We start from the raw sequence: 22,024 nt of genomic DNA, 5'->3' as shown, positions 1-22,024 counted from the left end.
TAGTTAACAAGCGATAGAATTTTTCTTCCATTGCAATTCACTCGTAAAAGTGGTGACCTCCACCACTAGTCTTTACGGACATAACCTCTCCTTAATATTTCACGCGCTTGCCAAAATCTGTCTTGGTCTCTTGCGCATTAACTTTCACCCGATGATTTTCTTAAATAATCATTTCCGCCTTGGTGAATACATTTTACTCACGGATGGATCTTTTGCAATTTCGAACAAACGATACAGAGATTTCTTTCTCGTCTCTCTCTCTCTCTCTTTCTGTCACACACTGTACAAAAGGGCAAAATTGGACATTGGGATTTTTGAAGTAACGACGAAGTATTTAAGAAAGTCTTTTGTGCTTCTTCATGCTCTTTTTCCACGAGTCACACTTATGCCTGTACGAATGTGCGTGCGTCCAACTAAAACGACCGTGAAGTTAGCGCTTTCCTTTCCCGCGATAATGCTCTTTCTTAATTGTTTATAGTATACGAATCGCTGGTAACCATCGAGGAACAATATTTGGAATACAACTGATACAAGTTTAAATCAGATTCGTGGAAATGAGTTCGAAGCCTTTTTCTCTGTATACTTAATTAATGCTTCAGGATATAGTTATAATTAATGACAGGCGAATAAATAAGTGTGGAAAGGGTACGGGGCGTTTGTCGAAACCGAATTGACGTGAAGACGGTGAAGATTACAAAATACAGGATATTACGAGGAAGGAGCGCGAGGGGGCGCGCCGAAATGAGTGACAATGATGACAAAACTAACTAAAAGTGACAAAAGTATTTGATGAGGGCGCCACGAGGTTGCGCAGGAGGCGGTGAATCATAATTGAGGAGGGAGACCGGGGAGACGATGCAGGTTACCGTGGCTTTTGAACGAAAATTCATGATTCTTACCGGCCGAGGGAGAGGGAGACCAAGGGCAAGCATGGCGAATAACAATGACGACCAAAAGTGTGACAACAGTGCTTACCAGTTTACGGGGAAGACACCGAGATATACAATGATAACAAAACTCACTAAAAATAACAAAAGTGTTTGACGAAGGTTATGCAATAACCGGTGAATCATTATAGTGAAGAGACACGAGTGAATACAGGATGGAATGATTTTACGATAGCGGTTGGACGAAAATGGATGATTCTTACCGGTTAAAAAAGGCGGAGGAGAGAGAGGGTGGGTATAATGAGTGACAATAATAGCAAATATCATTAAAAGTAACAAAAATATTTGATAATCGAGGTACGTAAAAGAATCATTTAAACAATTTTGCTGTAACACTTGACTGAAATTTTGTTGCTTCTTATCTATTATAGGAAACAGATAAAACAACAGAAAAATATTTGTCAACACACAGAAATATCGCTGTAAAGGATTATTATAAAGATAATGTTGGAATCGAAAAGCTGAATAAGAGAAGAGTGTCGTACGCTTAATCGAGGTAAGAGGTTAGGGGTGAAGAATGGTCTTGTGTGATATTTTGTAGACCGTGCGTTTGTAGGTATGTCGTGGGTGGGAGGAGAAGATACGATGAGGTGTTGGTTTCTCGCGTTGTGCCCCGGGTATCTCTGGTGGGGAGGCAGTAGCACGACTCGAGAGAGTTTTACGTACACCAAAATGAAACTACTCGGCGTCGGAGAAAGTGAGAGCCAACCGACGTGTACTCCATCGTCCGTTGGTCTTGGAGTAACAGGCGCCCGTGGCTCTTCGTGCCGAGTGGATAGACGCACAAGACATGCTGCACAAGCGAGTAGAGTAGGCTCTACTTGATCGACGAGCGCCAGGATCCTACCAATACCTTCCTCCCTTTCATCCCAGTCCTCTGTACTCCCTTAAATTTCTCGAGAGGAAGGATCCAATCTATAATGTAAAATATGTCGCGTGTTTTAATCAACGAACGAGGACTCTCGTCAGTTCGGAGTGTGTTGGTAAAATTCGTCGACTGTCAATCTCGTGATCCTTCTATTTAGGCTTAATCTGGTGAACGTGCTCGACTCTCTCTCTCTCTCTCTCTCTCTCTCTCTCATCCTTCTTTCCAGTTTTTGTCAAAACAGTGTGTATGTCATTCAGTGCTTAAGAAAGATGGGGAGAGAGGGGGAAGAGTGAACGAAGGGTGAACGAAGGGTGAGAGAATCCAAAGGAGTCAATCGGTGGTTGTAACTGTGTTATGGTGATAAAAACTACCTCGGTTCAAGGAGGAAGAAGAAGACGCAGAGGCAGGCGAAGAGAGCAAGTTTGACAAGAATAACAAAATAAAAAATTAGGGATTCCCAGGAATCGCTAAATTGAAATCCAGGAGTGTCAGATTCGTCTCGATGATTGGTGAGTGTTTACAGCAGGCGCTTGTATTAAAATTACGCTCTCGCGCGTACGTAAAAAATAGGACGAAGGGAGAGCAAAGGAGAAAAAGGACTGGTTACGGTTTGCTGGAATGCGACGGTTCGGTCACGCTCATAGTTGCTCTCCATTCTACGAAGATTGGTAAGCTCGGGAAATATTTTATCATCGCGTACTTTTTTCAGTTGGCTCTTTTTATGGATACTCCACTTAAGGAAAGGTTATCTTTCCAATCGAGTTACTTTCTTGGAAGTCGAGCGATCTTACACGGGACCGCGGAGCGTAATTAAGTCATCTGGTGAGCCGATTTATTTCAAAAAATGAGAAAGATCTTTCGTCAAGTTGCGTACAGCAAGAAACAAGGGAAAGTGAAATCGTCCCATAGCAAAGTGTCACGGGCACTTTTCTCTTGTATACATATATACACGTATAAAGGCGTCAAGTTGAAAATTAGCAGAGAGAAGTGTGGGAATAAATTTTATCGTGGAATCGAGGGGGGCATCCAAGGATTGATTTGTCTCGTTCCAGGGGACTGGGAAGTGAAGAAAGAGCACACGTAGCGAAGAAGGATGCACGCTTCGGTACCATTGCTCGTCTTGCCTAAACACCAGCACCACTCCCCTTTTACGTAACTCGAATTGGACGGATCTTTCGAGTGGGACGCCATCTTTGCCGGTGGCGTTCCTTCTATTATAACGGGAGAGATACATAGGAGGCGAGAGGGGGTAGAGGATTTTCAAATTAGAGGGACGGAATAGAAACAGAGAGAGAGAGGGAGAGAGAGATTAAAAGAGAAAAAAAGAGGGAGGGGGGAGAAATGCACACGAGAGCAGCGTTAATTAATGGACTCGAAGCATAGGCGTAGTATGCGGCACGGAGCGGTACCGAGTGGCGTGCAAAAAAAATTCGTTACACAATGGAAAGTGTTCGTCATGAAAGGCTATCGGTGAATTAGACCGCGGAGAGAATACGCTGTTTCAAGGCCACGAGAAAAAGCAGAAGCCGTACCTCGGAGATTTCTTTGAGGAACCGGTTTTCGTATTCGAGCATACTGGACTCTTTTTTTTATCTCTTCCTCCCCTCCCCACTTTTTTTTATATCTTCTTCTGGCGTCAACGAGAGTTCCGCGGGCACTGATTTTTGTCATCCGTGTAGCGGAGCGCGTTCGATACGATTTAGGGGAATCCATCGTAGATTTCGGGGAAAGTGAACACAGAGGAATAGGGAAAGTGATGATACAAGGATCGTTCGAATTTCGGATTAAAGAACGTGGTACGGGATGGTAAAAAAAAATATCGCGTACTCTCGAGCGCCGAGCTTTCACGAACAGCTGGAAAACGAAGGTGCGATCGCTTCGGTGTGCGTGTATATTCGCGCGCGAAACAGAGAAGAAACTCTTTACTTTCGTCGGCCTGCTCTACGCTTTACAGCATGTATCTCCGAATCGAGCTAGAACCGGCTAGACGCAGGAAGGTGAAAGTCCACGAAGCATCGAATCCTCTTTCATAATTTCTTTTCTCCATCTCCTACCCCCCTCCCTTCCACCACGAAAAAATTCCACCTTTTCCAGCGTCATCCCCCTCCTCGCCAGCCGCCAACCAAACGGTCTCCATGATTTTGCGCTATTCCGATGTGTCTTCACCGGTGAAAATCACGCGGTAGAGAAGAAATTTATCATGAATTTTTTCCACATCGCCCCCCCCCCCCCCTTCCCTCCTCCCTCATCATCGAGTTTCTCTAATAAATCCTACCAACTCGCTTGCGAATCACTGGTCCTTTATTTGCGAGCCTTTCATGAAAATTGATGATTTTCCGTATTTTTAATCATTGATAAATTTACATTTATTGAAATTTCTGGAGATTTAATGTTATGCTTTTACCTTTCACTTTCGTATAAAATACTATCAGTTGATTCATGAATTATTAGCCATTGGAAAATCGACGATTCTGCCCCTCCTATCCTTTCGTTCATGGAAAAAAATTAATAGTGAAAATTGCATAGTTAACACTGCACCAATTTCCCTCGATCGCTAGATAAAAAATTATTACGATTTTTAAAGACAAATTTTCGACACTACGCTACAAAGTCGTTAAATTTACTGATTTCACACTGTAATATTTACAATGTATAGTAAAATTGTAAGACTGCAGTGTGAAATCAGTAAATTTAATGACTCCTGGACCGAAAGGTTGAAGAATTGTCTTTAAAACTGATGATAATTGGTATCTAGCTATTCAATGGATTTGGTACAGTGGTGGTATCGATGCAATTTTTGCTGTTCGCCTTTTTTACCTCCATTAAATCTTCATCCACGAATCTCCCCCATCCTTTGACTTGCATAAAATTTGATTTTGTGGAATATCAATTTACAACGACCGAAAAATTAATGAATCGCTAAAAAAAAGTCCAAGTATCCCCCCTCCCCTTTCCCTCTTTATCCTTGTCTTCAGGAATAATGCACGAAACGTTGCTGAGGATTTTGCGCAATTCGGACGGCGATACGAGTGAAAATCAAACGGCAAAAAGAAATTTATCGTAAGGTAACTCGGCGAGGCGCGTGAACGTGAACTTGGGCACAGACACCAGTACGCCCGAACTTTCACTTCTAACGTGGCTTCACACATGTTCTCTCTGTACTCGCACACACACTCTCGCGTACGAAGAGTATAGAGCAGGCGCCAGCGAGCCAATGACCTACTAAGACATCGAAGCGTTTAGCGAGCGATTCGCGCGGGATCGCGCTACCGACCAATCCGGCTCCTCGACAAGGCCGTTCCAAGGCCCGTCCACTTCTCCCTCCCACCCATCAGCACATTTAAAACTACTCTACAGAATCCTGCAATTATATATACATATATATATATATATATATAAGAATAAAAAGAAAAATATGACAACGATCGATAATTTATTCAAACAATTCTTCGAGTCTCAAAACTGCTGTGAAATAATATATATAACATTCTCTCTCTATACCAACAGCTGCAAAAGAACTGTAAATAATATTATGCAATTATAGAAGAGAAAAAAAGACAATAGAAGCCAGATTAAACGCGCGCGCGTAAAATGCAAGAAAACCATTGGATGACTTATGGAAAGGATTATTGGAAGCTGAAAGAAGTTGAGAAATGTTGGACAGAAAGTCTGGTCAAAGCGTGCACTTCCGGTTGTGGAGCCTCTTTACTTTCACTCGTCTCGCGCCGGAGTTACGTGATTCAAACTGGATTTCGACTCATCTCGAAATTCTTGCCGACTACCGGGAAGTACTCGCCACTCTCCCATGCATACGCAAACTCACACACTTTCCTTTAATAATCGTTCGAGCGGAGAATTCATTAAAAGAGTGTATATGTATATTTAATAGAGTCTGATGAGAGTGCTGGGAATTGTTGCAGGATTAGCGATGGAGCCAATGGAAGCCTGCCGCCAATGCTTTCTAATCGGTTTGATCCTTGGCCTCTCACTCGTCATCGTCGAAGCTAGCAGCACCGGCAACGAGCAGCAACGTAGATTTGACGTCACTAATAGGATCAATCGTACGGATGATAGCGAAGAATTGACGAGAGGATCTTTGAGAAAACGGCCGAAGCGATACGTGAGATTTCCGCCGAGCTCCTCGGGCTACATTTTCGATAATTCGGCTGGTCTCGCTCTGGCGCGCAATCAGCCGATATATCCTAGTCCGAGATTCGTCCCACAATCGCAATTCTCCTCATGGAGGCAGCACAAATCCTTGTGGAGGAGTCCCGTTACGGAATACTCGAGACCCGTCATGGCTCACAGAACTCCAAGGCTCATTTTCAGGGACAATGACTTTTTCCCAACGGCCAATGCAGCTTCCAACGGTGCCCCACCCTCATTTTTCCAATCCAACCAGTTACCAGAACTGGAAGAAGAGATTAGAGGTACCGTACACGCGAGTCTTTCTTTATAGCCTTTTGCTTTTCTATATATATATATATATACTAGACGTACCTTGAAAATTACGTAATACCTCGTTCTTACCTTCCAGATCACCGGAAGCAGACCCTCGACGACTATCCTCGTCTTGAGACAGGTATATTTTCGCCTCCTTTATTTCAATCGCTATTTACAAAAACCACGAAACACCGTCACACTTCCGCAACTCGATTTTTCTCCTCTTTTTCCGCAAGAAGCCATTCTCGTGGATTCTTTATACATTCGAAAAACATTTTCACGGCTTGGAGTAATTTCAGAGAATCCTGTTTTCCTTTAGTTTCTTTGTTTATCGGGGTTTCTGTTTCTTTTTTACACAATTTCTTATATATTTATATATCTATATAAACAGAGACCGCTGGATAAAGTGGATCAGAATGAAAAGCATCTAAAAATGCGATAGAGGACAATCGGCATGTGATTACAGAGAGAGAGAGAGAGAGAGAGAGAGAGAGAGAGAGAGAGAGAGAGAGAGAGAGAGAGAGAGACGAATAAGCGAATCTCTGTCTCTGTTTATAATAACAATCAATCACATGTCGATTTTCGAATATCGCATTTTTAGGAGTCTTTCGTCCTCTTCCACTTTATATGGCGGTCCCTGTATACATTATTGGTATTTCTTCTTTTTATTTCTCTCAAAGAGACGTTATATCGATTCCTCTAGTTCTATAGCGTAATTGTAGTCCTGATTAGAGTACTCTCGCGTGTGTGGACGTATGCTTGTGTGAGAAATGCAGTATCAGAGAGAGAGAGAGAGAGAGAGAGAGACGAAAAGTTTCCCTATTTTGTGCAGAAGCGCGACAAGAAAAAAGACCACTATGGAAAGGTGACGATACATTGTGTGCTGACGGACGAAGCTGTGAATTTTTTCTAATGTGCTGGATGTCGGCTGGCCTATTGGACGGCAGCTGCGGTGGCATAATGTTCGCTTGTTGTCAACGAAAAGATCCTAAAACTAGCCCTGATTATAATCTGGTCGAGGCGCCTAGAGATCAGTCAGAGTCGATTCCACCGGACTCTTACACGGATGCATCCAATGACGATCGTAAGTCCTTCCTTAAAAAACTGCACCATCATCCAATTGCACGCAAAGCATGATTTTTTCTCTCTCTTCTATATTATCCGTCGCTCTTTTCTCTACTCCCCCCCCCCCTTGTCTTTCTTTCTCTCTCTCTCTCTCTCTCTCTCTCTCTCTCTCTCTATATATATATATATATACCCCTCTCTCCTCCTTTTTTTCTCCTCGCGCTCTGCTAACACGGAAACTTTGCTAGAAAAGCACTTTACACTTTCTTCTTTGTATACGTTTTCTACGCTTCGTGTGACGTGTGCATGCATACAGTACCTATCCAATTTAATGTTGACCTCTTACCAGAAATTCTAACCAAACCTGTTAATAAAACAGATCCATCGATTAACACGAATTCATCCTGCCTGACGTGTGATATACTCGTGCGACACACTACATTGTGTAAATAATTAAGTACTGAATTACTCCAAGTCTAATGTGGTAACAGTTGGCTGTGTATTCTGTTATATCTTCCACTTGTCGTTAACAAAATTAAATCAGGAGATTGTGAGAAAAATGGTCGAGGATGAGGATAAATTAAATAAGCCTAACGACGCAAAAAGTTGATATAGAGAAAAAGACAAGAAAAGCTTGTTTATTTCAGGCTGTGGCATATCAGTTTCCAAGCAAACCGCTCAAAGACGAATCGTTGGTGGAGATGACGCAGGTTTTGGAAGTTTTCCATGGCAGGTATAAGCGACCTTTGTTTATTTTGTAATTCCTCCTTGTACTTTTGAAAAGCAAAGTTCTCGTTTTAGGCTTACATCCGGATTGGATCGAGTCGTTGTGGTGGTACCCTTGTTAATAGATTTCACGTGGTTACTGCTGGTCATTGCGTGGCCAAGTAAGTATACCGTGCATCGGTATTTTTCTTTCCTACGAAACAATGTGAAACTCACGGCATCCCTTTTCCTCGTTAGAGCATCGGCGAGGCAAGTGCAAGTGACCTTGGGCGATTACGTGGTGAATTCAGCAACCGAAACCTTGCCAGCCTATACGTTTGGTGTGAGGGAAATTCGTGTTCACCCGTACTTCAAATTTACACCACAGGCTGATAGGTAAACTCTGGAGAATTCGACAAACGAACGGAGTAATCGCAGCGATCCATTTGTTTTTGTAGATTCGACGTGGCAGTGCTGAGATTGGACCGACCGGTTCATTATATGCCGCACATAGCTCCAATTTGTCTACCCGAGAAAAACGAAGATTTTCTCGGTCAGTATGGTTGGGCTGCTGGTTGGGGAGCTTTGCAGGCTGGTAAATAAATTTCTCGGTTCGCCATGGACGTCAAGAATCAATGAGTTTCCCTCAACCTTCTTATCTATTGCAGGATCTAGATTAAGACCCAAGACGTTACAGTCAGTCGACGTTCCTGTGATAGATAACAGAGTTTGCGAACGATGGCATCGTTCCAATGGCATAAACGTTGTAATCTATGATGAAATGATGTGTGCCGGTTATAGAGGTGGTGGCAAGGATTCTTGCCAGGTGAGTCTTGGAAGAAATGTGAGATGGAGGAGGTAGGGAGGAGGCGCTCTCTATTAAGGAAGACGCGATAACGAGGAATTTTTATTGGCAGGGAGATAGCGGTGGCCCGTTGATGCTAGAGAAAACTGGCAGGTGGTATCTCATTGGAATTGTCTCTGCTGGGTATTCCTGCGCTCAGCCTGGTCAACCTGGTATTTATCATCGTGTTGCCAAAACGGTCGATTGGATAACCTACGTTATCAATTCGTAGCGTTTCCCTCACCTTACAAGGAAATAGAGACTGCATACTTGTGCTAACGAGCGAGATTTGCGTTTGTACACGCAAATGTTCAGCAATATTCTACTAGAATATACGCGTGTTATTTAATTCTGCATGATATACATGTACATACAGAGAATGCGTTATACTACTTGAGCCACTGCAATTGAATTGCGCCAAGATTTTAATGGTCGAGTCTGTTTTTTATTGTTTATTATTATTATATTAATATTATTATACTTAATCATTATTATTCGTTATAATTATTATCATTGTCATTCTCATTATGCCCATTATCACCGATGTTACGACTATAAATATCAGCATCAAGAGTCCTCTGTCACGAGTCTGTGAATAACTCACAAGAGATGTGATTTATCGTTCAGCTAAGATAACGGTAACGCCAGCCATTTTGCGTGGCTCTGTCGCTTTTTGTAAATATTAAAATCCGGATAGGAACTAACATTTTTCTACCATGATATTTATAGTTACCATTATGATAAAGTTCTGCTGGGGTACGTCAATTGCATCTTCCTAGGTCTTTTCGAGCTCGATGGACTATATCGATGCAAATATATGTGTAAATTAAAAGCGATGCGAGTTTGTATATGAATTTACACGCTTAATAAACATTCTCATACCAGCCTTTGTGAAAAGTAGATTGGTGGGAGTAAACATTTTAAGAAATTGACTAGATGTGCATCAAAAACATATTTTATTCGCCAGCCGTTGTTTAACGGAAATATCGCGATTGAACATGATCAACGTGTATGATTAAGTATCGTATAAGTACACATTTATCAATAATAATTATTCTTCCTCAATTGTCATCATCGACAGATCTGCTTACCCTTGGTACACACGATTCGTGACTATCTATACAATGATCAATTCCAGCCTCCATTAATCGTGACTAGAAGACACGAACATGTACAATATATATATATATATATATATATATATAATATGTATAATCAGAAGATTCGATTAAGAAACAACAAAAAGGATAATTGTATTGGGAGGAAGGGAGCTTGTTTCGGAGAGCTTACAATTAGAATTACACTTATGACAACGTTTAAGAGTGATTTCTTAATTTATCGATCCTATCGTTATAAAGTAAGCTATGGTAACTGATGGGCAGATGACAAATAATACAAGGCAGACAAGAAATAAGCCTGGACCACGGGGTGAACACGAGAAAAAATGCTCACTACCATCGAGGGATGAGAAGTTTTCATTCTTATATTTTTTTGTTTACCTAAGTCGATTCATCCAGTAAAAGTCATTTTGTCGGCTCATCTCTTCGTTGCTTCTCCAATCGCAAATCATTTATTTTCTCGACTACGAAGCAATTGGGGGAACGGTAATACTTTGGTGAGGCGAGGTATGGGCGCGTGACACTCACAAATACTAAGAATAAAAAGTGGGGTCAAAAGGAACCCCATGGCTGACAATTAACAGCCGTTGATAAAAAGAAAAGGAACAACAATCGCATTTGCGATGGTCGAACCATCAGTCGCAAATCATTTTCGATTCGCGCGCTAAAACTCCATGCACTAAGCTAATACACGCGGCACGACGTGCAAGATTCTTTACGGTGAAGGAAAGGAGATCCATTAGCATGACTCAGGCCTGTTTTCGTCATAATTGTACTTAAATAGCGTGAAATCATGAAAAACGCAAAGTTTCAGGATGGCAGTATGTCGAGCTCGAGTACACTGTTAGGTTTTGGTGGGGATAGGCCTTCCTCGCTCCGGTTAACAAACACATCCTTCAGATCTCTCAGTCTCTGATGCTGAAGAAGAGTCGTCGCCGGATTTCTGGGCAGAGTTGCGATTGGATCGATATTGTGAGATTTAAATGATTTCTCGTTCCGACAGACGTCACCATTCTCGGATTCGGAATTGTGCCTCCTTTTCGTCAGCAATTCGATCTTCGTCTGTCTACTTGCGTAATCCCGATCCTCGAAGCACGCAACTACCGTATGCATCGATACCGTGTTACGTCGATCGTTGAACAGTGATCGCGGATTCAAGGTCACTTCCCTTGCGGAACCAAATCGATGCTTGGAGTTATTATTATTGTTATTATTATTATGACAGTTTCCGCTGCTACCATCACCATAATTATTGGTCACAGAACTTCCGTTGACGAAATTAGTTGCTACATGGGCGACGTTATTAACATTGAGGCTCGAGTGACACACTTCCGGGATGCGTTTTTCAATCTTGATCTCGGTGACGTTCTGACGGATGAGGATATCGGGCGCTGCTTCGGGTAACGGCTCCTGGGATATTGGCGGCCATTTGGGATCACGGGCCATGTCTCGCTCGATCGCGAGGAATTTGCGTCTGGATTTCTCGAGATCGTGCCACTTGTAGCGAAGTTTGCCAAAGACCAGATAATCAATCAGGAAATTCTCCACAAGAAGAGAAATGATCAGATTGATTATTCCATATGCTACCAGAATGAACCGGAAGGAGAGGTTTTCAGGTATAACCAGCTCGAACCAATTGACCAGCCACTGGAATGGACAAATTGCCAGATAAACGGAGAACACGCTCATGAAGACGAAAGACGTTAACAGTCCATAATTCGTGAATAGAGATTTTCTATACGGATGACCTTTGGAGAATGCTACAGCCAAAATGATGTACTGCATGGAGCTGATGATGAATATCGTGTAATTTTCTGTGCAACCGACGCTGTCTTCGTCGGTTGGGGTGAACGGGACAAACCACTCATTCTGCTGCAAGTGCCAGAAGCTAATGTACTGAAATATCGCTACTATGAAGATCTGCGTGACCAAACTTAGTACGGGCGTAGTGCTGATGAGACTGTTGAGCGGTGCCGCTTTCACCAGTGGCCCGTCGTATGCCTCGGTCCGTCCAAAGAAGAACGCAAATATCGATATGATGAACAGGTCGATGTACAGGAACTCGATGTCCGTTAAATTCGACTCGATACTGTAAAGGATCATTACGGAGATGAACTGCGTCAGCGAGTAGGCTGCCATGTATTTAAATATGCCGAATGAGGTCACTAGAGCAGCACGTCCCTCGCGAATAACAGTCAAGAGACACGATATGTTGGTCTCCCTACTGGTAAATGGTGATGCTACGGATGATTCCGTGTCGGACAATGAAATTCCAGTATGAGCTGCTTTCAGGGCACCGCAATCATTGGCTCCGTCACCGATCATAGCTGCAATTGAGTTTTAATGTTTTTATTCTTTGGAAGAAAGTTTGTTAAATTTGTATTTAGTTTACTTACCAACGTAATAACCAAGCAATTGTAATTCTTGAACCAACTGCTGCTTCTGATCTGGTGACATTCTAGCAAAAATCGCCCCACGCGTCGTCAATCTCGGTATTAACTCGGGATAATATTGTTTCACCAGGGACCAAGTCTTTCCAGTCAGAGCAAACACATATTTGTTCCTTGAGTGATGGAGCCTGAAAAATTGTGATATAGAGGTTTTCGTCCAATTTTTATTTCAATATATACGGACTTACTTGTCAGACAAATAATTGACATCGTTTTCGAGACGATTATTGGTAAACGAGCCACTCTCGATAGTTTCCAGGCTAACGACGCTGTTTAGCTCGGTCAATTCGCTGAGATCGTTATGACCGATTGGAGAGATGGGTGATGAGATTGGTGATAATGGGGATGATTGACTGTTACTTTTGGTGAAGTAAATCTGAGGCTTGATTTGATTTTGCTGTGTGATCGCTGCTACAGCAATGACCGGAGTACCCGGTTTTACTATATCACAGTCCCTGGCTACGGAGAGCGCAGTTAACATGTTGTCTCCGGTTACCATTACCGTCTTAATGGAAGCTGCGTTCAGGGCTGATATGACGGGAGTAGTTTCCGGTTTCAATCGATTCTCCATTACAACGAAGGCAAGGAAATTCAAGTCTTGCTCAGCTGCCTCTCTATTGATTCGTTGCACCTTGGCGTATGGAAGACGATTCAACGACTTGTGGGCCAAGGCTATTACTCGATAACCTTCGGATGTATATTCCTGGAGAATCGCGGAGAAATCAGCGGGAACTGCAGGAAGACAGTGAACTGTTAAGACGAGATATACAGTTTGTATATAGTGAAGATTAGTAGGAATACTCACTGGATTCAGGCTTTGAAAGACTCAGTATCATTTCCGGACTGCCCTTGCAATAAAGATCATAATGATTAGCTCCCAGGGTCCTCGTGATGACGCTCATCCTTTGTAAGCTTGACGTAAATGGAAATTGTCTGACTATTCCTATCTCTAAAGCTTGTTCTGCGAGATCGGCGGTAGAATCTGCAGCCAGTCCGCCGTTGCCGTTAAAATTGTTCAGAGATATGGAGTCTAGGACATCGGAAGACATGGAGTTTTGTCTGCTAGGCGAGAAGGATGAATCATTGGTAATCATGGTCCTCTGGACGAGCTTGGAGTTTTTGGGTGGTCTGACGATAGTAGGGAAAAGCATGGAAAATTTGGAAGTATCGGAAACATCCGGTTCCTCTAAGCTCCAACCGGTAGATTCGAACATTTTCAAATCCAGAGGGTCACCGACCAATTGATTGTCGATTATGGTTATTCCTTGGCAGGTGACCATACCGATCAAGAGCTCGCCAAGGGGTAAGCCGGCGATGTCTTTTACCGGAAGCTGAAATTTCTTGTCGGAAGCTGGGACGACACCCCACATGTCGAGGCCATCCTCGGTCAAGGTACCGGTCTTGTCGAAGCAAATGCAATCTATCGAACCGGAAACATTGATGGTCCTAGGACTTGTGCAGTAAATCTTTTTCTTCTCCAATCTTCTTTGCGCTACCAATCGACCAACCGTCATAGCGGCAGGTAACGCTGGTGGTACCACAATCGTAATGAGATCAAGAGCCTCGAGAGCCACGTGTCTGCCTGGAATCCCTCTCAGTAATTTCGTAACGATCGTATAAATTACTCCAATACTGGCAATACAGGCCAATAGTATAACAAACTTGTAAGAATCCTGCTCGAACTTGAAATCCACCGGAGGTGGATACATGATGGACCTAACGAGGCCACCTTTGCTTGTATTGAATCCAGTCCTTACCACAACAGCCAGTACCTGTTGAGAAAGGGGATATGTCAGGAACTCGTTTCTTCAGTAACAACAAAAGCTGTGAGAAGCTTTACCTTCTCTGATCCGAAATATCTCGTTTGGATGATTCGAGTGCCGCAGAACAGAGTATGTCTGGCATGTTCCTTAGTATCATAAACGATCTCGTTCATCGATGGAATTGGCGTCTTTGTCACGGGAACTGATTCGCCAGTTAACATTGATTCGTTGATGATGCAGTTTCCAGTTAGGAGTACCGCGTCGCAAGGCATTAGACATCCGTGCGATGGAATTACCAAAATATCACCTGGTACCAAATGTTCCGCTGGTACCGCCGACGTTTTTCCGCTCGAACGATCCCTCATCACAGTGGCTACGTCCGTCGAATAAACCGTTGAACGTAAATTAAGTTGATTCTGCATAAGGAAATACATACACGCACATTAAGCATATTCGTTGACCTAGCAGCGAGCTTTAACAATGGCAAGAGTTTTCTTCTTACTTTGCGCGTTTGAAAAACTGCCATTATGATTCCAACGCTTGACATGCCAAGAATGACCATTGCATAATAATAGTAGTCGTCGGCCACCCAAAGAGCAAAACTGAATAATTGGAAGACGTAGAAGGGGTTTAAGACTTCGAGACAAAGCAGTGCAAATATGCTTTTGACTGGTATAACAATTTCATTGTTCCCATATACGCTACGTCTGAAAAACAACAATGTGACATATGGCAATTGTGCTCCTATTCGATGAGACCAGGAGAACGCAATATACCTCATGTATTGTTCCTGAGGACTCAAACCTTGCATCTGATGTAAACTAGATGTTAAAACACCAGTGTCGAGGCCACGCAGCTTCAAAAATTCAGATCTCTCCACGTCCCAAACATAAGTCAATTTCTTACAGGTAAAAATAAGTATGGATCGCATCTCTAGAAAATTCCTCTCGTTAAAACAGATACGTATAATGATTCAATGACAAAAGCAATATTTTCTCACGCTTAAATTGGCCACCGGTCAAATGCACCGATAGAGCCGGAAGTTCTTCCTTCTCCATAATTATACCACTTCCGTTCTCCATCCAAGCCTCGTTGTCGATGGCACTTTCCAGTCCCCCATCGATTGGCTTGAGACTAAAAATGTTTAAACATCTCTCGTTACACATCTTGCAAAATACAGACTTATACTATACGAGATACTCACAGTACATCCTGGGCAGTTAAAGTTTTCAGTTTCTTCACGTGATAAATCGTATGTTTACCCTGAAATCTTTCAACGAGCAGTACCGTGTCAGCCTCTTCCATGGGACACTCGGAATGAGTGGCTCTCAGCATCAGACGAGGCACCCAATGAAAAAACAAACGCAAGAGACCACCGGTTAAAACAATCATGGTCCATGTAATTAGGGTGTAAATCCTGTTCCTCTTGTAACTAGAAAGCAAAGATTTTCAATTATGAGTAGTATTACAGTTAGGTAATACCAACTACTGGTCAGGCAGGTAGGTAAACAAACAGTGCAGCATACCTATAAATTTCCATTTGATCCTCCTCGCCCGGATTGATGTAATCGACGCCATTCTTCAGGTGTAAGAGCCCATTTCCTCTGCTACCTAAAATCGTACAATCAGTGTTAGCCATTTTTGCAGAACTGGACGGTTTGTAGGTAAACGAGCGCGAATCTGTGATAGGATATGGTGTAGGAACAGCTGTCTCACTTTCTCTAAGTTTCATAAGACTCGTTTGGGCCGAAGGACTCGATCGAAGTGGAATGGAATGGAACGCACTTAACATTGTTTATACAATCTCTTTCGATCTTTCTACATGCACACACATATATAAATAGGAAACATGCATTTTTTAAAGATTCCCGCGCTTTTTCCATCTCCGTGTTGACAATAAATGTCAAAGGCTCTTACCCTCCAGGAGCTCGGTTTTTTGCTCCCGCTGATGCTCGGTAGTCGCAGCGGAACCGCGACTTCCGAACGCGTTATACGCGTTCCTGGCGAAGCTCAGGTTCAGCTTGCTCGGAGTGGGCGGCATTGTGACGCTCCAATCGGTCGATGAAGATTCTCACAGCGAAGAGAACGAGACGAGGGAAAATAAAATTGGGTTGTGAACGTGGTATGAAGGAATGGAAGGGAGGGTGGGGGGAGGGGACGGTTGTCACTCGTCCAATTCACGCGTGCATATTACACGGCTCTCTATGCCTATGTATGTATATATATGTATTTATATATCATATACATGTACGCACGCAGGTTTGCTATGAATTTTCAAAGAGAGAGAGAGAGAGAGAGAGAGAGAGAGAGAGAGAGAGGGAGGGAGGGAGAGGGAGAGGGAGAGAGCAGCGCCTGGACCCAGCGAGCCTAAGGTCGACGATGTACATGGAATTTTCAGCAGGCGTCCTTGTTACCGTTCTTCGTGGTGTCTGTTTGGTGCAAGGTCCAATGACCCCGTCTGCTACCGACACCGGTGGCCCGCCATTTTCGGGTCCCTTTTCAACAGGAGCATGGAACGCGAGTGACGAGTGCTCTCACACATTTGGCTGTCATCAACTGCACGTTTTCCACTCGGATATGAATTGGGACGGCAAGGGGGGGACCGGCGGATGGAGGAGGGGAGGTGAGATTTTAACGGGCAGAGCGGCGAAGGGGGCCAAGGAGCGAAATAAAGTTCGAGTTGGCGCCGATGCTATCGCCTAGGGCCTATCGGCGGTTCAGCGAACTCGTGTCAGTCACCAGGATCGGTGAGTTTTCGCCAACCGATGCGAGGCGTCGTCAGGGCACGTTCGCCCTCGCTCATTCCGCGATCCAAGCGACTATTGGCCGATCGGCCGGCTATCAGCCTTCGACCAACCTCGGTCAAGCACCTTGCCGTGACCGCTCCACCAGCCTCCCTAACCTTTCCCACCGATTTCTTCGTTCCAGCCTCCCCTGTGAGGCCAATCGACGAAACGCTATCTCGAGTATACCTTCCTCCAACTCTTGCCGTCTCTCTTGTTTTCTCGTACCTCCCTTTTTCTTTCTTTTCGTGCGACCTTAAATACATTACGGGTCGTAATGAGGTTTCGGTGTTTGCGCCGTCTGGACTGGGATCGGCAGCAAATATCCAGCGAAAGTCTCTTGGAACCTGTGAAACCCGGTAACACTGTTTGCGAGAATCCGATTTTTGAATATCACCCTCTATAGAGTTCTAGTTTAACGGTATTTTATCGACGGTGGATCACTCTGCTCGGTCGGTAAGTCTGTATCGATTGTACGCCTCCTTTTATCCTCTTTCTTTTCACACGATTTGTTTGCGTTCGCACACTGTCTCGATCAGTCTCCTTTTTCCTTCTTAACTTTTTTGCACTTTAAGGATGACGCATCATTTTTTGGAAACACGATTCCAATGGGAACGCGAGTAAGCACTGTCTCTCAGTGATACGGAAGGAACAACGGGGAAGAAAGAGAGAGGGGAATAGAGGAAGAGAGATAGAGAGAGAAAAGGAAGGACGTATTGTGAGAAAAATTCACCAGAACGTAGCGAAAATTATTTCCAAGTGCGCTCGTGCACAAATGTCCTCGCGAATTCTTTGAACGTTTGGCACGATTTATATTGGGATATTCAGACGAATCGCTTAAAGGCTTCACCGTCCTCGGGACTTCTAAGTACAGAGAACACTGTGCGATAGTTTATTCCTAGCATCTTGCTCATGCTGCCACGGCAGTTTAGTTTTTTCGTGAAAATTAGGAAACGGAAAATAAAAGCTGCTCCTTGGGACGAGGGTCACTTTGCACAGGGCGTTCTACCCGGCGTATTATCGTGCATCTGTGGCACTAGTGCCTCGTGACTACAACCACCGATCTGAAACTTCCACAAAACACTTCACTCGATCCACAATGCACCGCAAACCCTTCACCTTTCCTTCGTCAACAATGACAATTATCCTGGCAAATATTTTCCAACGAATGCTTCTCGCGACAGCTGTAGCAACGTGCTTTGCTTCTTTGCCAATTCAAGATTCAAGATGGCGGGAAAAACGTTCCCCACTTTTCTTCCCTCCTTCCTTCCTTCCGCTTTACTTCCTTCCTTCCTTTCCTATCTCTTTCTTCACGTACTCGTCTGCTACACAATTCACAACTGTTTCCTTCCCAATTTCACTGATTGACAGAATAACGAATCACGACTTTACATAAGCAATAAACTGGCGTTGATTTGATGCGTGTCTCAAAACTCCCGACTAGGCTGTCTTCACCGAACGAACGAATGAATCGAGTCAATGGTTTGCCAACAGGCAGCAGAGCAGCCAGCCAGCAGCAAAGCAGACGCCAGAAGCAGCAGAAGACTTGCGCGAACCAACGACGAAACGGTATAGGAGGATAGTCCGTCGTCGTTGCAGGGACGTATCTATTTAGGCACTCGCTCCTAATATTTTGCTTTCTGTTCTGTCACTTCCGTTTCCCTCAATCTCTTATTTCTAATCCTTGCAATTTTTAAAATCTAAATTCCCCCCATTCTCTTCCAAACTATGCATTATAAAGTTTCACCCTAACTCCACTTCTGAAGCATTCTGCTTCCTAAGCTAAAAATCGCACCTATTCATGAAGTCATGGAATATGAAACGTAGGCAAATTTGTTAGCCTAATTCGCCTTTTCTTTCCTTCACGAAACATAAATTATAATACTTTTTATTTTACCAGATAACTCAATTGTTCTTTATCTAATCGTCTTTTGTACTGTAAGGTTATCGACGATACACCTCTCTCTTTAATTATCCTTTAATTTTGTTTCTATCCGTTAAGTTACGTAATCTAGGAAATTATTAACGACACATCGATTGTCAGTCATTATTTACTCTCCTTTACACCTGTTTCTGGTAAATTATTCATCTTCGAGCACAAACAAAACTCGGCTATTACGAAAAAAGATTAATGTTCGAGTTTTCCATGAAAATGTACCTATTATCAAGATCTTGATTACAAAATGATACGAGACTGATAAATGTTTATTGCTGGTAGATTAATATTACAGAGTATTATTTCTGTTATTAATTAGAGAATTCTTTAATTAGAGCGAGCATTTAGCGTCTGGCGCCGGATTTCGTAGTAGCGTGCCTGGGAGCGCGATATAGAATCTCCCTACCAGAATTGACCTATGACGAACCGCGGTCCGCGTGTGCTGGTCGTCATTCGTGTTGTGAGTCATACATTCGCCGACTCCGTGCGGGTTGAAGCTTCCCTAACCTCTCTCACTTGGTCGATCCAAATGTCCCTGTAAAATGATGTTTTGCGGTTTCTTATCGCTTACATTGTAATTTAAAAAGGTAACTTATGCATTCCTTATACAAATGAATAAGTAAATCTGACTAAAGGGACGCGAATACCTGATAGCGTACTGTTGTTTATCGAATGTGCCATGTTATACACGTTATAACTATACCTTTCAGCTTCACTAGCTCCCTCTCTATCTTTTTCTAACCAAGTTATCCTCGAGTATTGAACGAGCGCCCCTTTAATCGACTTCTTACTATATAATATGTACATATAGATGATATTCTATATGTATATGCAACAGCCACGTTCCACTCGTACCAATCTTCGCCAGAATCTTACACCGTGTAAACTTTTGGAAGAAGCAGAGTGATAAGGAAACAATATAGATAAACCGAGTGTTTATCTACGAAACTCTTAAATTTGCGCATTCTTCGTTGAATATGAAAAACGGATCTCTCCAGAACCATCACTTTTTAAGCTTGATTAAAAATAATCGCGTGAATCATTTTTGCCCGAATGACGCAAAGGCTTTCCATTTTCTGCAGGCTTATAGGTTATAGGCTTAGAAGTATCGCGTGCAATGCGTTATTTTGAGCGGCACTTTCCCGGAGACAAGATCACTCGCACAGTCTGTTGGGTCTGAATTTAGTATAGACTGATTGCGAAACAAATCAAACTTGACCTTGCTGTTATTTTCAAGATAGCCATTCGATCATTCGATCTTAAAATGATAGTGACCAGTTACGTCCATCTGTTTTTCCACTAGGCTAGTGCCATGAATAAAAAACAGATATTTGCAGTATTTTTCTACACAGAAACCAATGGAGTTATGATCGAAAGGAGTTTACAGGGTCAAGAGGGGAATTTCTGGTTGCTTTAATGAATAGACAGTGGGTTGAATTGTGTCTAGTTTAGTTGAGTTTAGTCGATTAGCCCGGTGGCCGCTATTTAATCGACGAGTGAACTAGTGGCTGAGTGAACTTAGTCGCTGAGTGAAAAGCCTCTCTGGCAAACTATTACCAGCAATACGTGTATACTTATATTAGCAAAGCGTGTAAAGCATGCGCGTCGTAAAGCAGCACTAACTTATCTCTACATATTCGGGGTCATGGATCGTCTCGTTGAATTCTTGCACGCTGCCATCAATGAACTTGCTTATTTCTTATGCAACTCTAATTATTGATTTAACATTTAAATCGAACACGGATAGATCGTTATCTGATATAAGATGATTTTACGTCTCATTTGTGTCGCCAGAACTGGTTGTTTGAGCAAAATAGATAAGGTAAGATAAAGCGAGGAGTAGAATATACCAGATTAAAAGGAGTTTGATTAGCTTTAACGTCTCGAGTCGAGTGAGTTAGCTTCTGTTCATTGTGCACACACATTCCACTGTGTTTAATAATACGGGGTTGTGCACTATGATCATTAGCCAGTTCATGAGACCCATCATAGGGTCAGCTTTTGTTCGGTCGCACCATCGCCGCCGTCTTAATTTCGCTACATGTGCTGAAGGCATTTTCACTTTCTACGAATTAAAAACCTCCTTTGTATCATCTCAAACCTTTCAACTTGTATTATCGTTTGCTTGTATTTTTAAATGTCAGAAATAGTAAAGTTTGTACTTTTTTTTATAAATAGGAGAAGGAGAGGAATAAGATAGTGAAAACAAAAGCAATAAAGTCACCAGATATAGTATTATAAAAAACCTACCGTCCAGGATATCCATAGTTATTTTTCTTCCTAAACCGTGTGGGATCTGGAACTCTTCTTGCACGGATTAACATAGAAGCAGAAGGAGAAGCAGAAGAATCACTACTATTTTCTTCCGTTTTCTTAGCTCCAGCACTTTTTTCTCGTTCGAATACCATGAAAACTTTCACCCACAATTACACTGATAAATATTCGATTGACAAATTGATCATTGTTGCACAATAATTTGTTAATCGTTAGTTGTTTGTAAGTTTTGGAGAGAGAGAGAGAGAGAGAGCGAGAGAGAAGAGGATGCACTCTACACATACATAATTAAACAAGTACGAAATTATAGCGCGCTTTTCGACTCGATGTTTCGAGTGAAACTGATTGAGGTTGATTGGCGCGATTTATGACCGGGAGAGCCACGTGAGTAGTTTCGGGGTATCGCAGTTTGTCAATCGCGCATTCTGATTGGCCAAGACTCTCTTCTTCCTCTTTATCAGTATCTCTGGTGAAGCCCCAGAGACTCGGCAGATTACTGCCAGTGTGACGTAGCGTGGATTACAATACGTCAAAAGTACTCATCGCGTATATGGTTTAACAGTGAAAGTGGCTACTCGTACGTGCTTTGTTTCTTAAAGTCTCATTAACTTGGAGGCAAAAATTTTCCCACAGTTGGTCGTTCCGTCACTATCAACAGTTTATACGTATCACCAGTGCAGAATGATAAAGAGAGAGAGAGAGAGAGAGAGAGAGAGAGAGAGAGAGAGAGGGCTTATTAAAAAAAGGAAAATTAATAGAAAATACGAGATACACCCTAATTTAACTGCTTATCTCGGAGAAAAATTGTTTTTTAGTCGAAAAAGCGAC

At 42.8% G+C, this 22,024-nt stretch overlaps 2 protein-coding genes across 3 annotated transcripts; one reads left to right on the top strand and one right to left on the bottom strand.

Moving 5' to 3' along the window:
- The first annotated feature begins 1,876 nt into the window (after positions 1–1,876).
- Positions 1,877–9,646, top strand: LOC136782057 (proclotting enzyme-like). The gene is made up of 11 exons (XM_066741206.1): positions 1,877–1,930; positions 2,267–2,483; positions 5,736–6,245; positions 6,353–6,397; positions 7,091–7,342; positions 7,971–8,056; positions 8,125–8,210; positions 8,287–8,424; positions 8,487–8,623; positions 8,697–8,854; positions 8,946–9,646. Exons 1-11 carry the CDS (start codon positions 1,877–1,879, stop codon positions 9,102–9,104), a joined length of 1,842 nt encoding a protein of 613 aa, XP_066597303.1. The 3' UTR covers positions 9,105–9,646.
- Positions 9,647–9,829: 183 nt separating this feature from the next.
- Positions 9,830–21,977, bottom strand: anne (anne boleyn). 2 transcript variants are annotated; one of them, XM_066741676.1, is made up of 11 exons: positions 21,173–21,977; positions 15,730–15,814; positions 15,408–15,635; positions 15,204–15,337; positions 14,980–15,136; positions 14,706–14,910; positions 14,281–14,619; positions 13,246–14,212; positions 12,629–13,172; positions 12,387–12,568; positions 9,830–12,317 (listed from the first exon to the last, which is right to left on the bottom strand). In XM_066741676.1, exons 1-11 carry the CDS (start codon positions 21,186–21,188, stop codon positions 10,801–10,803), a joined length of 4,374 nt encoding a protein of 1,457 aa, XP_066597773.1. In that variant the 5' UTR covers positions 21,189–21,977; the 3' UTR covers positions 9,830–10,800. The 2 variants fall into 2 exon arrangements, with proteins under 2 accessions (XP_066597773.1, XP_066597772.1); XM_066741675.1 differs by lacking the exon at positions 21,173–21,977 and adding an exon at positions 16,121–18,502.
- Positions 21,978–22,024: the final 47 nt, after the last annotated feature.

The sequence above is a fragment of the Prorops nasuta genome, unplaced genomic scaffold (genome assembly GCF_024137725.1).
Source record: "Prorops nasuta isolate Cenicafe-Biocafe unplaced genomic scaffold, Cenicafe_Pnas_1.2 PNAS00025, whole genome shotgun sequence".
Lineage (NCBI taxonomy): Eukaryota > Metazoa > Arthropoda > Insecta > Hymenoptera > Bethylidae > Prorops > Prorops nasuta.
This window is presented reverse-complemented; position numbering and strand designations above follow the sequence as displayed.